The sequence below is a fragment of the Dendroctonus ponderosae genome, unplaced genomic scaffold, assembly GCF_020466585.1.
Source record: "Dendroctonus ponderosae isolate FM_Combo_2020 unplaced genomic scaffold, Dpon_F_20191213v2 Dpon_F_20191213_5, whole genome shotgun sequence".
In the NCBI taxonomy this organism is placed as follows: Eukaryota; Metazoa; Arthropoda; class Insecta; order Coleoptera; family Curculionidae; genus Dendroctonus; species Dendroctonus ponderosae.
In genome coordinates, this window is record NW_026018715.1 from 9813715 (window position 1) to 9830044 (window position 16330).

The following is a 16330-nucleotide window of genomic DNA, read 5'->3' on the forward strand; positions in this document are numbered from 1 at the left end:
GATCTGTCAACACTTTAACACTCCATATTTTCATTTTTTTAGCCCTCACATTTCTTGTTAATCTCCTTGTATTTGGCCTTATTTTCAACAGAAAAAATCACTTGTTATCTATATATTCCTGATTTGTTCCGTGTCCAGTTTTCAGCAGCTGTTTCTTGTGGATACAGTGGCTTTTTATTATCATTCCAGTGTAAGTCTATCATCTCTTGCCACATTTTCTCTATATTTGGATTTTCTTCCTTATTATGAATAGGAAAACACAAAATTATTGTCCTTTAGCTTAGTAAGATCGTGTCTCTGCTTCATTCATTGAAGATTCAACCTCATGACTGATAGGAGTAAGTTGTGAGCTGCAGAAATATCGGCGCCAGGATAGGAAAGGTTTTTATCCATTTGGTGTATGGATTTTCCATATGATTATTTTTTCATTTGGTGCCTTCAATGTCCAACATCTGTAACTGAAACTGATTATTCTTCAGCGAGGTTTGATTGTTCTTACTAAACTGGAAAATCTTTAGCTTCTGTCGCTTCATATTTCGAGCAGAAATTTTCCAACTTTCTTTTACAACTGTGGCATTAAAATGGCCCGAATTAAGGTATTCATCATTATTTTGATTTTAGTCTATTTTCGAACACATAGTACATTGAAGGCAACTAAATAGGAACCATTAAGCAGTTATTTTGGCTGGAAATTTGAGTTTTATTAAAATGACCGACTATTATGAAATGAACACTTTATATTTTTATGGCCAACTAAATATGTGATATTTATGCAAAACAAGCAAAAGCGCCCTTTAATATCATCATTTCAAAGTTATCTTTCCAAAACTGTATTTTACTTTACTTCTCATAGTTTAACTATTAATAAGAAATTAATAAGAAAGAAAGGAACTCATATAGCTTGGATAGATAATGTAAAGTTAATGGAATATTTACGTGACAGTTTTATCTAAAACAATTGTACTTTTTGGGTTAATGGTTTTTAACACTTTTCATCAAGTGAAGCTGAAAGTTCTTTTTAATTAAAAATGTGTCTTTCTCCTCCCTGAATGATTTTTGTATTTCGACTTCAAACTCAATTTTGTTCAGATATGACTAAATGCTCAAATACTTTGTCCACCGAATTTCTTTTACGGTTTTATACATATTTGCCAAGAAACTGAGCAGTTTATGCTAATTTAATTAAAAGATCACCAGCAGAATCACCAGTTAATTTTGAAAATATTTTGGATGGTAAAACACAATGTTTTTACTAGCGGTGTATTTCCGTTTATAGTGTTTACAAATCATAACAAATATTGCAAGACTGAAAAATTTCCGTAACATTAAAAGCCTTGAAAAGTAAACCACTTTCATATTCATTGGGCCATTGAAGAGAACAGGTTTAAATCGGTGGGTACTCGGAGGAAGAATCAAGCAAATGTTAATTCACATAAACCAGCCGTGGTTCCAGGTTAACTGCTGCAAAGCCAACGGACGTGAGTCAGTGGAAACTAAATATTTACATTTGCAAATTAAGTGCGTTGTTTCATTTAAGTGAAATTCAGAAAATGTTATCAGCAGGTGCCCCATTACGGTTGTGGTGTTTCTGGGACTACAAGCTGAGAATTAAGCACAGAAATAAGGTAAATACCGAAAAATTGACCGACGAAGCTCGCAGGACAGTTTTGTTCAACCAGACCAAAAGTTGCACCCACATTCAGTTCTTTGCTCTTAACATCTTAAGTAAAATGACCCGAATTAACTGTCTCATTAACTCCTTAGCCAATTTGGCCGTCACCAGATGCTGATTGTTGAAAAAGCCCTCGAACATTGTCATGTTTCGCATTAGCCTAAATCAGGCCTAATAAATGGACCACTATTGTGGCTCAATTAAACAGTGTTGTAATTGAATTCGGGTTAAATTGAGTCTGCCTGAAGTCATCACATTATATTGCATAGAGTTTGCCAGTCTAAATAGACATGATGTGAGGCAATTGAGCGCTTAAATTAATAGACCGCAGGAATTATTTCCAGTTATTTTATTTAAGTTAAGATGTGCCTTAAGTTTAATCGGTGGTTGATGGTAGCGCGGCGCCTGTTTAGCTTCAAATCGTGAAAAAAAGTTAATGAAACCCAACCCGCAATTAAGCGATGCAATTAGCTCATCTTCAGTTAACATCTTTGTGGATTAAGTCTGTTGTTGTCTGAACAGACACGCAGGTACCAAGATAAGAAACGAGAAGCATCTGCCTGGTGCCTGGTTCCACAGGCCTGAAATGCGTAGGCACCAGTTTCAGACATATTTTTAGAGTAAAGGTCAATTCGGTACTTCGATTCTCGAGGGTACTGTTGCGTGGATTTCGTGTTTATGAATCAGTGATAGTTTTAATTGTTTTGTGGCTAGTCGATTGTTTGGAAGGACGCTCAATTGTCGTTAGTGAGTATAAACATTGTGAGTTGTCGTTTGAGGTAGTTAATATCTAGAAGTTTTTCAATAGAAGGAAAAAACAATGCATTAATGTCGGAAGAATTTTATTAAAGGTGGTAAAATTGTCTTCAATAAAGGAGAACATGATTGAAGTCGAAAGTGGGGTTTCGTGGAAATATTATGGCAGTTACAGGAACTAGTAACTGAATTTTTGATTTTTTAAGTAAAAATTATATATCTTCATTAATTTCCATTTAAATAAACTTTTCCTAGTTCACTTAATGGGTTTTTAATGTATAGTGCAGTGAACCTACCACATGAACTTTAAACTCTTATGCTGATGTTTCGAACATACACTCAAGCACGTACAATTTAATTAATTTCCAATAAAACGTCTTATCTTCAATCTTGTACACTCAAACTGCACCATACAGGGTGTTTACTAAACCATATGTAGTCAATTTTATGGTTTTGTCTTGCCATCCTGGACTGTTTAATATTATTTGTATTAGTTATTTCAACTATTGTTTAGCCAAAGAAAATGTAGCTTTTACTGCTCGGTTTATAATAGAATTGCTATTCGAAAACTTGAAAAGGCAGTTGACTTCAAGTGTCCAAGTGACAAAATCCAATTGAGTTAATTGAGTGGCCACCGAAGTTTCCGGATTTAAATCCTTTGGACTTTCAAAATGCAGGTACATTTTCTAAGGTATTTCTATATTCCTGACAACTCGTTGAACTGTTTTAATGTGATTTGCATCTTTTTGATCAATTTGCACTATTGTTTAGCTGAAAAAAATGTACATACTGCCCATGTTGCAATAAAAAATTCCTTTCCATAACTCTAATTGTTGAAAAGTCAATTGAGTTCAAGTGAGAGACAAAGTCAAATTGAGTGGCCACCAAAATCTCCTGACTTCAATCTTGTGGACCTTTCTCTTTGTAAGCATTTGAATAATTAAACGTAGGTATGATTCAAAACGTATATTATCCAAAGTTTCAGAAGCAATTTGTAATAAATCAGATAAGAATTCCTGACAATTTTCGTGGAGTGTTTGGATGTTATGTGCTTTCCTTTGATCAGAAGCAGAGACATAAAACTGTACATTCTGCTCGTTTTGTAATCAAAATTTCCATGGCCACCAAAGTTTTCAGGCTCAAATCCTTTGTATTTTTTGTCGGCAAGTGAAAAATTGAATTTATGATTCAAAACCCGAGTCAATCGAAAAACCTGTATATCGTATTGCGGATTAATGCTGAAGAACTTCAGATATACTGGCGAGTATGTCAGCTTAATTATTTGCATACAAAAGTAATGCCCTAAAAGTAAATTTTGAGTATTGGAGCGTTTCCATTTTCCTGCCCAGGAGTTTTCCATTATTTCGCTATCCTTCAGATTTGGCTGAAAACCGTGCCAGTTTCAGAAAACACACATTTTTTAAAACTTGAACTCCTTAGCATACTTTTCATTAAATATTTTAAGTCCAAGAAAGTGCTTTTAACCGTCATCTTTTCATTGAAAAGCAGTTTTGAATATATAAAATCTTCAAATTCCCCGTAATTCCAGTATAAGCACAAAAATACACTAAACAGAAAAACAAGGAAATTCCAGCTTATAATATAAATTCAGTATTTACCGGGACTAACAATAAATTGAAAGATTTAAATTAGTTGTGAAACTAATTGTGCATAAACATCTGAAATAAACGGTTTACATTTACGATTCAAATTTCTTGTTTGTTTGTCAAGCCCGCGCTGATGTCCGAATACATTTCTTGAACGGAAAATCCTTAATAAATGGTTTTGAAGTAGAAAGTTGGAAATTGTAGAAACAAAGCCGAATGGAAAGGAAATACGATGGCTTATGCGAATTGCTTTCCATTAAATAAACATCTTCTAGATAAATTGCTGGTTTGCTTTCGGCTTAATCGATATTTTTTCTCTCTACAAACTGAAGAATTTTACCGCTACACCTGGATAATTCATATGGCAATAATTGATTATTTCAAGTAGGTACTTGAATTAATCTGTTACGTAATACTGCCACCTATGTAGTGAATAGGAGCGATTTAATATCACTTATTAATGTTGCAAAAATTCCATCCTCCATCCAACCCTCAATGCACGTATTAAAAATCTAAACATTTGATTTAAAATGCAACAACTCTCTATTACAAATTAAGGACAGTTGCACTCAAAACCTATTGCACTTTTGAGCTATAAATTTTATATCTTTCTGTTATGGTCCATTTATTTGTAACATTATCTATATTGACACACTATTAGAAGATAACTTACACCCACTGGACAACAACGCTATCTAGGAGCAAATGCCCACTATGTTTGAGTTACGGCCAATAATTAACTAAATAGTTTAAATATTTAATTTAATAGGGCTGAAAATGTGGGATTTTCCGAACGATCAAGGAATTTTTTAAGCGCGGCTAAATTAATTTTACTGTAGAGAATGGTGATACCCTTATGAAGATGCTATTGTGCGAAATTACTATGCAAAAACACTGCAACTTCCAACTAATTACGATGATTTTTTAAATATTTGCTCATTGCTTAACACACGTGGACATTTTTACAATTTAACATCATCCTCGACAAGTAAGCAGCGATAATAAAATCAAATGTCTCCAAAAGTCCATCAAAAATTGTAACTTAACTATCAGATTTGGGTAGAAATTAAAAATAATGTTGCCACTAATTGAACTTTTTTAAGTGTTGCTTATCAAAGAGATATTCGGCTTATGAAGTGGCAGGCGATAAGCGAATTCAATATGTATTTGTGTAGTTATTGTCTACTGTTTGATAAATCAGAAATATTCAGTGATTAATTAGATGAGCACCAGCAGGTTAAAAAATGCCTAATATTTAGGCGATGCTTGTAGCTGGTGGTGTGCGCTAGTTAAAATTAGTAGGGAAGATAAATTGAAAGTGAATAGGACAGAAAAACTAGAGAGTAAGTTGAAAGTTGCCCATTAAACAATCGATTAATTTTGATAAACTTCTACTTTAAATCCTACAAAAAAGTAAAACCTGCTATTACTCAACTCGAGTATCTGTCTAGTACTAATTCTAATTATCAGGTTTAATTTGTCCGTTTTGGTGCCACTCTTTGATGAACGAAGTGTCTATTTATTCCTGATACTCATGACTGATTTGAAAATAAAGAACAGTGCTTCAAGCAAAAGAAGTAAATTGAGCGACAATAATCTATTTTTAGGGAACAAATATTGACCCAATTACATGAAGGATTTGAAAGAACAAATCTCGGAATAAAGGCAGGTCTTTGGCCCTCCAACGGTCTAAAGTTTCCGAATTAAATGATTAGCCGGTAAAGGGAGAATTTTGTTGATTCAAGTTCGGGTTGAAGGAGAACGCTGTTGCCCGTGTGCACCGAAACGAAAATTAAATTTTTCTCTTGTATTAGAAATGAAAATTCTTTATTGATTTTGGGGGCGTTTAAATTACATGGACATATTTTTTTATCTTAGCAAATGCTGTATTGAACTCGAGCACAAAGTGCCTGTTAATGAGCATGGATATTAAACTGCAAGTTCCGTCGTTGTTATTTTCCTTATTTTAAACAACAAAGCGCATCATCGTCTAGATTAGATAATTTCTTGCCTGATAAAAATTAAGAGTTCAGTCAATAATTTATGCATGTTGAGTGAGTTTATACAAATTGTTAAGGAAGGTTGCAAGTTAAAAAGTTTGAACCACGTTTATAATCTTTTGATCACAGTCATCAATGTCGACAATTTAGTTTAATGAATTAACGAAGTGGAAAAGTAGATTTAGTTAATTGGGAGCAATATTTGTTTGCACGTTGGCTTGGGTAAGAATATTTAAATACCTATATATGATTTACTGTTGTAATTATTGTTTAATTTTATGTTTCTTTTGCTTCACATACATTTTGATTTCTGTTGCAATAACAGATTTGCGTTCAAGTTTGCATTTATTACCCAGACGGAAATATTCCACTTGCTAAGTGAAATTGAACACTTTCTGTAAAACGCTTGTTTAGCTAGTTTCTTTTAAATATAGAATTTAAGACGAGAACGAGACGCTTTGATGGCAATTTTTGTGTATTGAATTGATAAGATAAGCCAATCCGGATAGTTGAAAAGTTAGGTACGCAATCTTGGGAGAATTTGCACGAGAAAATAAATAAAAAGACACAAATGATACGAAATGTGCGTCGTTTTGGGGGATTAAGTGACTTGAACTAATTTAAATAAAACAAACATTTTTTGGGGATTTTAGTCAGTCAATATTTTGCATCAAGCATTTGCAGAAGATAAATTATGTTCTTGCGTGATGTTTTTTATCTGTTTAGTATTCTATTGCTTAAGAAAAATGTGGAATAAAATTGGTCGTTTTCAAATGTGAAAATTCAACTTTATAATTTGGCGTCGGTTGGATTCGCTTCAATTCGAAAGTGTCTTAGAAAAACTTTTTGTAATCTTTGTAGGTCATGTTCAGCTTATTATTTGCATCCTTTTGTTTTTTATTTTACTTTCTATTTGACGTCCTGTTGTTCATTTCTGTTTTTTACTACAACAGTTTAATCATTAGAATCGAGAGAAACTTTGAGGTATTTTCCATATATATGTACATGGTGTTCGAAAGAAAAGGGGGCATATTATTGAAAATAAATTACGTGTTCCTTTAATAAGTTTTAATCAGTCATGTGAAATTTGACCAAATAATCGGTTTGTTACCGATTTTTTAGATTTTTCCCGTAAATGCCAAACAACGTCGATCTAAACAAGGGCTTTTTAATGAACATTTTAAGCGGTATCAATTTTTTAAATATCTGAGCGGAAGTCAAAGCTTTGTGGCTTCAAAGACCAGAGGGTTAAGATTCAATTCCACGTTTTAGAAAAATTCAATGTAAACAATTTAAAATCGTATTTGTGCCATTATTGGGTGGAAAATGACATCGGCAACAAACGCAGAATGAAAAAATTAGAATCAAGCTTAACTATAAAAAATATTAGATTGAGAGGATAATTTAATGCTTTGAACGCAAGTCTTCGATGGAACAATTTTTTCGAATTTCGAATAAAAAACGAAAACCCTAAGAAGAAAGGAAGTGGGGGTGAAAACCCGGACTAGAATTCAATAAAGTTTTGTTTTTAATTGCAAGGGACTGTAAAATGTGGAAAGAGACAGGAAGTGTTTTAAAATAGAACATTTTTTCCTTTTATTTTTTACTGCTTTTCACAGTTTTGTGACATGTTTTCAGGTACTCTTACCGTGATTGTCGAAGGGGCTAATAATATTTCGAATAAAAAAACGTTTGAATTACGCACACTAAACACAAAAATTATTTTACTAAAAATCCTATGCGTTGAATGCGACTATTAATATATTAATAACGACATTTCTGTTTTCAATGCATAGTCGCTTTCGTTAAAAAAAAGCCGAATCAGTGTGAGAAAGCTTTCAGCCAAAAAATAACAGCAATTTATATGCTTGAACTTTAACACAACTCCAAAATTGATCATTAGAGTTTGGAAATATAGAGAAAAGTAGCAAAAATGCCTACCATTTAAATAAATCCTCCTTAGAACCTACCTATAGATAACCAAGTCATAAAAATTCGTAGATCTCATATTTTGCAATGAAACTCACCGAACGGTTTTCTTAAGTATTCCTGAACTGAATATAAGGCAGAATCAGATTAGATTTTCAAATGACTTCATAAACTTGGGAGTTTTACTGGGCAGTAAACTCAAATTTAAAAAGCATGCAGCTGTTGGTGAAACGAAGGTTTTCTTGTAATTTCCTTCTGTTCCTTGTCAGTACTATAAACTTTTTCAGTCTTTTATGTCCTTTGTTATTCCATCCGTCTATACTCAACTTTCGTTTATTTTCTGTCTTGTTTTGCATATTTAGTTGTTCAAACTGGGCTGTGTCACTAGCTATTTATCTCTGTATCCGAGGCTTTCATATTTAGCGAAAAAGCTGTGCTTCGAGTAAAGTACTCTGTGTGGTATATTTAGGTTGCATTGAAAGTTTTAAAAAAAGTTTGCATTGCAAGTGAAAATGTTCTTTTCAATTTCGCTCAATTTTTTACTGTCAAAAATTCAGTTTTTTTTATTTTAGCCTTAAATTCAATCATTTTTAATTTTATATCATAATAATTAACATCAGGCTTTTTTAATTTGCTCCTAATATCCAAAAATATAGAACGCTTTTTCGGTTTATTTTTCCTCTAAAGCTTTTTGTTTGGATCTATAGAAGTTTGCCATATATTTTTTCTTCCCTTATTTGTTGTATGTATGGATAATTTGTAATACTTAGTACTACATTATTTCTTGCGATGCTCATTTGCAACATATTTTCAGTGTCTTGTAGAACAAATTCTTACTGAATTTGTCACTTCTCCATCTCCATTCTCTTTCAAAACTCTCATAAACAAGTAAGGAAGGTATCTCTTTTGATTGGCTTTAATTAACAAGATTTCTGGTCTCTGGAGCTTGAGACGTTTTTTGTTTGCTTTTATTCCTTGAAATTGTTGTAATTTTTTGTCTGATAAACATTTTTAGCCGCTCAAACGTAAATTGTCGTTTGATTTTTATAGAATGTGTGAATAGAATCAATGAATCCAATTGTTCTATTCAAATTTAAAAAATTCAAACGAAAACAGAAATGTTTTCAATAGCATAGTCGCTTTCGTTAAAACAATGCAAAGTCCAATGAGTGTGACAAAGCTTTCGGACAAAAAATTACAGCAATTTATATGCTTAAACTTTAACAAAAGCTTCAAAATTGATCATTAGGGTTTGGAAATATGGATAAAAGTAGCAAATGCAATAAGAATTTTTTCTAGAACACACTGAAAATATGTAGCGAAAGAGAACCGCAAGAAACAATGTTGCATTCAATGTCACATATTATCCGTACCTAAAACGAATAATGGAGAAAACACCCAAGGAAGTAAAAATGTATGGCCAACTTTTATAGATCTAGAGAAAAAGCGTTAGACGAAAACTAAAGCGAAAAAGCGTTTGGCATTTTTAGATAATGAAAGAAGGAAATAGAAATACAGAAGAAACACTGCTTAAGTTGGATATTTCTTATAGAATTTCTAATTTAGCTAAACAACTTTTTTCGACTGTTAAACTTAATAAAATGGACAGAGGTTGAACTGTTTCAAAAAAATTGAAGGAAATTTTGTTAAAAATCAGCTGAGTACTGAAGAATTGTAGAAAGTAAAAATGTTGACAATAAATAATTTGCATTCTAATCCAACTATCTTTTGCAGCTCTCCCAGTGACTGATGATGGAGTTATCCAACAACACATTTGCTGAAACGCTGGCCTCAGATGAAGGCTACGGCTCAGCAACCAGCTCATGGGATGTGCTAAAGGCTGCGCTTTGTTTGTTGTGCGGATTGGCCAATATTCTAATTATCTACGTGATTGCCAGAAATAGTGCTTTGCAAACGCGCCCCAATGCCTATTTAGCAAATTGGTGTATTAGTAGTTGTATTATTTTGATATTATCGTCCACACAATTGGGCCTATTTGGAAGCACTGAGGACATCAGTTATGAGTTGCTGTGTGTTACCGAAGAAAGTCATTATGGAATGATCATTCCCAATTTGCTTTTTGTATTGGTGTTATTTTTGGAGTGGTACTCGGGTTCCTACGGAAGGCCATGCTGTTTGACCAGCAGATTGGGGCTTGTTGCCATTGTAGCCCTGATTTGGACTGTAGCATTGATCATCTCAGCTGCTTCGGCCACTTTTTGCATCCTCGACATGAGTTATCCGCTCTCCCTAATCAGTTTCAACTTAGTTTATATCTCAGTGTTTGTTGTTATTATCTTTGTTCATGGTCTTAGGATAATTATGATTAAGATTTTCAATAAACCTCCAGTTGAAAACAAGTTGGAACTGGTCCTGGTAACTTCCTACTTTTTTTGTTGGCTGCCAAACTTTCTACTGATTTACGGCCAAATGTTCTTTGGATTTTCCGTCAGTCCCACCTTGGAATTAGTAACGTATTTTTGTGGATACGCCCATTCATTCGTTATGCTGATTTTACTGTACTTCTGTGATAAATGTTTCAAAATGCATCTCAGGGATCTTTTCGGGTTAACGGAAAAGACACCGCAATCCATTTTACATAAAGAGCAGAACACAGGACTGTTGTAAAAAGCACAGTGATGTTAGATTTTAATTAGCAAGACTGATATTAATGGTATTTTACAGTAGATTTAACATGTTTGAATGTTATATTGCTCTGTTAGTACGTGCCCATGACCAGAATGTTTTCTGCATTTTTTTTGAAGAATTATTGTAATTGTTAATGATTAGACTGACATTTATAGAGCAACAGCTACCTGATGTTATATGTTTGATACTTTTAATTCACTATATATTTTATAGTAAAATTTTTATTTGTACCTAATGGTGTTTTTTATTGTAGTTTTTTTTTAGCAAGTTTTTTTAGTTTTAGTAAGTTTTACTAGGCGTTTTACTAGGTTAAGTGAAAAATATGCCCGAATGATGGCACCAGAGTATAGTTACATATTTACTCTCGAATTATGCCCAAAGGTTTTAAGAATACTACGAATGAGTAGTAAACAATCTGCTGTTGAATTGTCTTTTATTTTAACTGCGGTGCGAAAGATCGCAGCAAATTTGGTTTTCGGGTGAATGCTACTGATGCTGTAAATCTGAAGATAAAGAAAAATGGCGGAGGCTGCTAAAAACTCAGGAAAATTGGATTGTATCAATTCTGATGAAGCAAATTAATTTTTTTCTAGATCGTTTTCGCCTTGAAGGTGTGATTCTTCATGGTCTGTACTTTATAGTCAGTTATTGATTGACGCAATATTATAGCTGAAGCTATGGTGAAAGAAAGCTTTTGTAAATGAGAGTGTTTAATGTAAATTTTCTAAAAGAAGAATTAGAAGCACTTTATTTTTCGCAGATTGATAATGTTTGATTATAATTCTTAATTTTAAGAAGCAGGGGATGATTTCGTAAGTTTTGATGAAAACTAATGAAAATGAAAAATATATAAGCAAAGAGAACAAGCAAAATGAGAAGCATTACTTATTAGTTGAAAGGCTTGAGCAATTACTTTTTCAACTTTTTTTCGTTCTTTAGTAATTTTTGTTCATATATCTTAATAAACCGAGCAGAATTTTCCGGTCAAAATTGTGTTAAACATTTTCACGAAATTTGTTCACGTTGTGTAATGACAACTTTCTTGATATTTGAATCTTGATAATGTTGAATAATATGTTGAATCTTGATATTTTGATTTTCAACAAAATACTTAAAACACAATGCAATAAAGCGTATGATTAACCTTTAATAAAACGTTTGTTTTTGCTCACCAAAACGCATTTTTTTCGAAAACTGCTACCTTTAAAGCAATAAACGTTCAGAACGTGCTGCCAAAATGTTAATATTTCGATTGGCATATATGTAAATTAGGAGGGAAAAATCATAAGATACCTTGACAAATCTCCACCACCGTGGGCATTTTTCTGAATGACTTTATCAAATATTCTGCTAGATGAACTCAAGTTGGGTGCGAAAAAAAAATGTATTCCTATAATTGAAACGGTTTCTAAATTATTGGTGAAATGCTTAAAATAAATTAAATTTTATACACTTTTGCGTATCTGGAAAGCAACGGGACCGAGAGAAAAATGGAAAAAAGAAAAATTAATTTTATGAGAAATCTACAGTTTTCCGATGCGGAATTTATTCAGGGACACCTTGCATACATAATACAGAGACCAACTAAAAATAATAATCATTGTCATAAATACATTACTAGTAAGAAAGTTAAAAATAAAAAGTAAAATATAGTGATTGAAGGTTTAGAGTCGACAGACACCAAAGTAAATTAAACAGTTCAACTCACACACAACACAAAATGGAAGCAATGAACTCTAAAGCTAAATTAAGAAAGCATCATAACAAAATGGAATTAGTTGAAGAAATTTATCAAAAGAATTCAACAATTTTAAGCAATGAAAGCAAACAAAAAACGTCTAAAGCTCCAGAGACCAGAAATATTGTTAATTAGATCCAATCAAAAGCGATTCCTTCCTTACTTGTTTATTAGAGTTTTGAAAGAGAATAGAGAGAAGTGGCAAATTCAGTCAGAATTTGTTATACAAGACAGTGAAAATATGAAGCAAATAAGAATCGCAAGAAATAATGTAGTACTAAGTATCACAAATTATCCATACATACAACAAATATATGGAAAAAAATATATGGCGAACTTTTATAGACTATTTTACAGAATTTTATGTCTAGGCAAAAAAATTTAGAGGAAAAATAAACAGAAAAAGGGTTCTATATTTTTGGATATTACGAACAAATTAAAAGAGCTTCATGTTAATTATTATGATGATATAAAATTAAAAATGATTGAATTTAAGGCTAAAATAAATAAGAACTGAATTTTGTAACAGTAAAAAATTGAGTGAAATTGAAAAGAACATTTTGACTGGCAATGCAAAACATTTTTTAAATCTTCAATGCAACCTAAATATATTACACAGAGCAATTTACATGAAGCACAGCTTTTACGCTAAATATGGAAGACTCGGATACAGAGATAAATAGCTAATGACATAGCCCAGTTGGAATAACTAAATATGCAAAACAATACAGAAAATAAACGAAAGTTGAGTATAGATGGATGGAATAACAAGGGACAGAAAAGACTGAAAAAGTTTATAGTACGAGGGAAATGACAAGAAAATCCTCGTTTCACCAACAGGTGCATGCCTTTTAAATTTGAGTTTACTGTCCAGTTAAACTCCCAAGTTTATGAAGTCATTTGAAAATCTAATCTAATTCTGCCTTATATTCAGTTCAGGAATACTTAAGAAAACCGTTCGGTGAGTTTCATTGCAAAATATGAGATCTACGAATTTTTATGACTTGGTTATCTATAGGTAGGTTCTTAGGAGGATTTATTTAAATGGTAGGCATGTTTATTGCACTGCAGCAATGCACGCAAACCTGAAGTGAATGGATTACATAGAAGTAGAGAATTGCTAAAGGTTTGAAACATCTAAACGAGAATAAAAAGTACAGGGTCACTAAGAGTATTGATGAAATAACAGCAAAACTGTGCAGCAAACTGTATTTAAAAACTGATTAAGAGTTTTTAAGCGCTTCTTCCTCCGATAATGAACAGCATTGCCTGCATAATATATTAATTGATTAAAATATTCCTTCGAAAACCCGCTTTAATGCTTTCTTGTCTTAGGAGAGTTTTTAAGTTTTTAGGACAACTTTGCAACTCCTTCTATAATATTCAACATCTGTTTAATTCGCACGCAAAATCTTTCTCCTCCAAATAGTCCGCATTATGTCTATTTCAAACAAATTTGCAGAATGTTTACTAGGATGGAAGCTAATAGGTCAAACCTGGCAATATTGGGTTTTGTGGTCGGTAAACCAAAGCGGACAAAGAGTAAATAAAGCTTTCCAAATCGCATATAAATTATGAGTTGGCTGCTACAATGGAATGTTTAATTAACTTGAAATGTGAGAAAGGGTGCGTGCTGGGGGAGGCTTTTCGATAAAGCTGTACTATCTCGCATATTCAGAGCAGTTTAAATTCGATGGGTTTAAAAAATATATTTTATGGATTTAAATTATTTCATTATGTAGCCGAAGTTGTTCTTTTTCAAGAAAATCAATTTAGAACTTCTCTAGTAAACAGGCTGAGAGGGGGCTTTGTTAGTGAGCAACTTGGACTGAAAACATAATAAAAGTTTCCCTGTTCACGTAAATTCGCTTTTAATAACTGATGTTAGTGTCTTTTTAGTGCTTTCGAAGCATTGTGCTTAAAGTCGAAGCTAAAAGTTTAATTGACTTTCAAGTAAGTTAACTGCAGAAGATAGGCGCGCTCAATATTTAGTATTTGAGTAAAATCAATATTAGCTGCTTATTCGCCCAAAATCTACTATTAAAGTTTTACTCAACTTCAAATGGGCTATTATCGGAAAGCGTTTGGGGATGGCCGTTTTATCTAGCTAAAATCGATACAATATTCCCCAATTAGTCGGCTTGTAGCGTTTCTCTTTCAGCTGCGAAACTTGCAACTGCTTTCAGCCAGAGATTCAGTGAGAATATTCTATGAATTAAGCTGCCATGCTTTCATTAAGACCTGTTTCTTCCAGTTTCACTCCCTAATTTATTCGGGGGAATGCGATAGCGTTGACCCCGCATTTGAATTTTAAATATTACAGAGAGCAACTTTGCCAATTAGAGAGGCTCTGCTTAATAAAGTGGCATTACTACAGGCTTGGAATCATTAAGAACTTGATAAGTATCATTAGTGAATGTTTGAAGGAATTATCCACGAACTTTTGCAGTAAACACTTATTCAGGTGTGTTTGTGTTATTGTATGTTATGTTTAAGGGTTTATTCAAATGTTTCACCGTACTTGTTGGTATGAAAACATCCGAACGTGCTTTTTCCTGCCCCACAATTTTTTTTTCAGTTTTATTGTTGCCTATTCTCTAATTTCAAATTTAATGCCGTTGCTTGCGTGTTTCTCTTTGTTCGCAAAGCGAACCAAAATAATTTACTAAACCAAAGAATATAATGAATTTCATACATGTATAGTCACGATAAAATAAAGCAGATAACCGAAAAACACTGTCAAAGTTTTTCGTTTGTCTATTGTAGTTGAAATTCTCTCCCGGTTTCAACTGATTTTCAATAGAATATACGAGAATGGATGAAATTAAATGTGAATTTCCCAAGAGGAAAATATGGCCGCATGAAATTATAAAAGTAGATTAGAGCCAACATTTCTGCGGAATGGATAGGAAACATGTTTAATGAATTTTGCAATATATTGTGGAGAACTTATTGTGAAAATGGAAAATATTTCATTTAATAGTTGTACAACAATATGCAAATTCAGTGTCAGACTGGGCGCTTTATATTCAACTAGCATGGTAACCAGTTTTTGCAAAAGTTTTGTGCCCTTGGTGAATCTGATTGAATTATTTGGAAAGTGATTGTTTAGACCTGACTTGGTTTAAAAAAATAGTCTTTCAGAAATCAGAACTTTAGCTATTTAACTAACAGGAAATGTTTGAAAAAACACCAGCATTACAAAATGTGTACTGATTTGACTATTCAACAGATTTTTATTAAAATTGCCGATGCAGTTGTAGCCCAGCCGATGATTTTCCAACAGAAAATTCAATTAATTTAGACAGATCGTTTCAACTGAACATATTTCATCCATGAGTTTTCGGTACAGAAATTTTCAATCAGTAACTGCTGCGAACCCCGAATGGCTATTTGTTATTCCATCTCGAGAAGCGCAGGATTTTGCAGAATATCTTTTATACTGCGAGGCTGAATTATTAACTTTATGGCAATTTTTCAACTTATTTCATTGCAGCGTTTGTAAATCCTGATTCTGTGGTAAACGATTAATTTTTTTGGTCAAAGAAAAATTGTTGAACATTTGGCGGGGCGTGATTTAGTTGAAGAAACCCAAAGTGAAGACGTCGTAAATATTTAAACATGCAATTACGAATAACAGTCATTTTTTCTAGAAATGAAGTTGCCTTGAGTCCGATCGATTACTTCAATCCAGAATCGCGATAAATCAGTGGTTCATTTGCAGGTAAAGGTTTTCCCAAGTTCTTAATCAATGTCCATTTCCGACTCACTTTTCCCGATCCATTAAATTATGATTTGTCATCCAGAAGGGTGAGTTAAGCCTAATTAAGTGTACATCGGTAAACTCTTGTCTGAGTTTAACAGCCAGACGTAAAGCGCTTGATAAATTAATTGCATTACAAGGGGATTCGAAGCTGCTACACTCTCTAAGTCGCTATGCTTTAACTAGCGAACCCAAAAGCCAATATTTTCATATAAT

General features: G+C 32.8%; 1 protein-coding gene across 6 annotated transcripts; it reads left to right on the top strand.

Moving 5' to 3' along the window:
- The first annotated feature begins 1397 nt into the window (after positions 1 to 1397).
- LOC109535133 lies at positions 1398 to 10848 on the top strand. 6 transcript variants are annotated; one of them, XM_048666604.1, is made up of 3 exons: positions 1398 to 1478; positions 1538 to 1625; positions 9699 to 10848. In XM_048666604.1, the coding sequence occupies exon 3, from the start codon at positions 9714 to 9716 to the stop codon at positions 10590 to 10592; it is 879 nt and encodes a 292-aa protein (XP_048522561.1). In that variant the 5' UTR covers positions 1398 to 1478; positions 1538 to 1625; positions 9699 to 9713; the 3' UTR covers positions 10593 to 10848. The 6 variants fall into 6 exon arrangements, with proteins under 6 accessions (XP_048522561.1, XP_019756521.2, XP_019756524.2 ...); XM_019900962.2 differs by having other exon boundaries at positions 1400 to 1478; positions 1564 to 1625; XM_019900965.2 differs by lacking the exons at positions 1398 to 1478; positions 1538 to 1625 and adding an exon at positions 2050 to 2434.
- Positions 10849 to 16330: the final 5482 nt, after the last annotated feature.

Excerpts from the sequence above, each read along its gene's own strand:
- LOC109535133 (XM_048666604.1), top strand. The coding sequence starts at position 9,714 with ATGATGGAGTTATCCAACAACACATTTGCTGAAACGCTGGCCTCAGAT.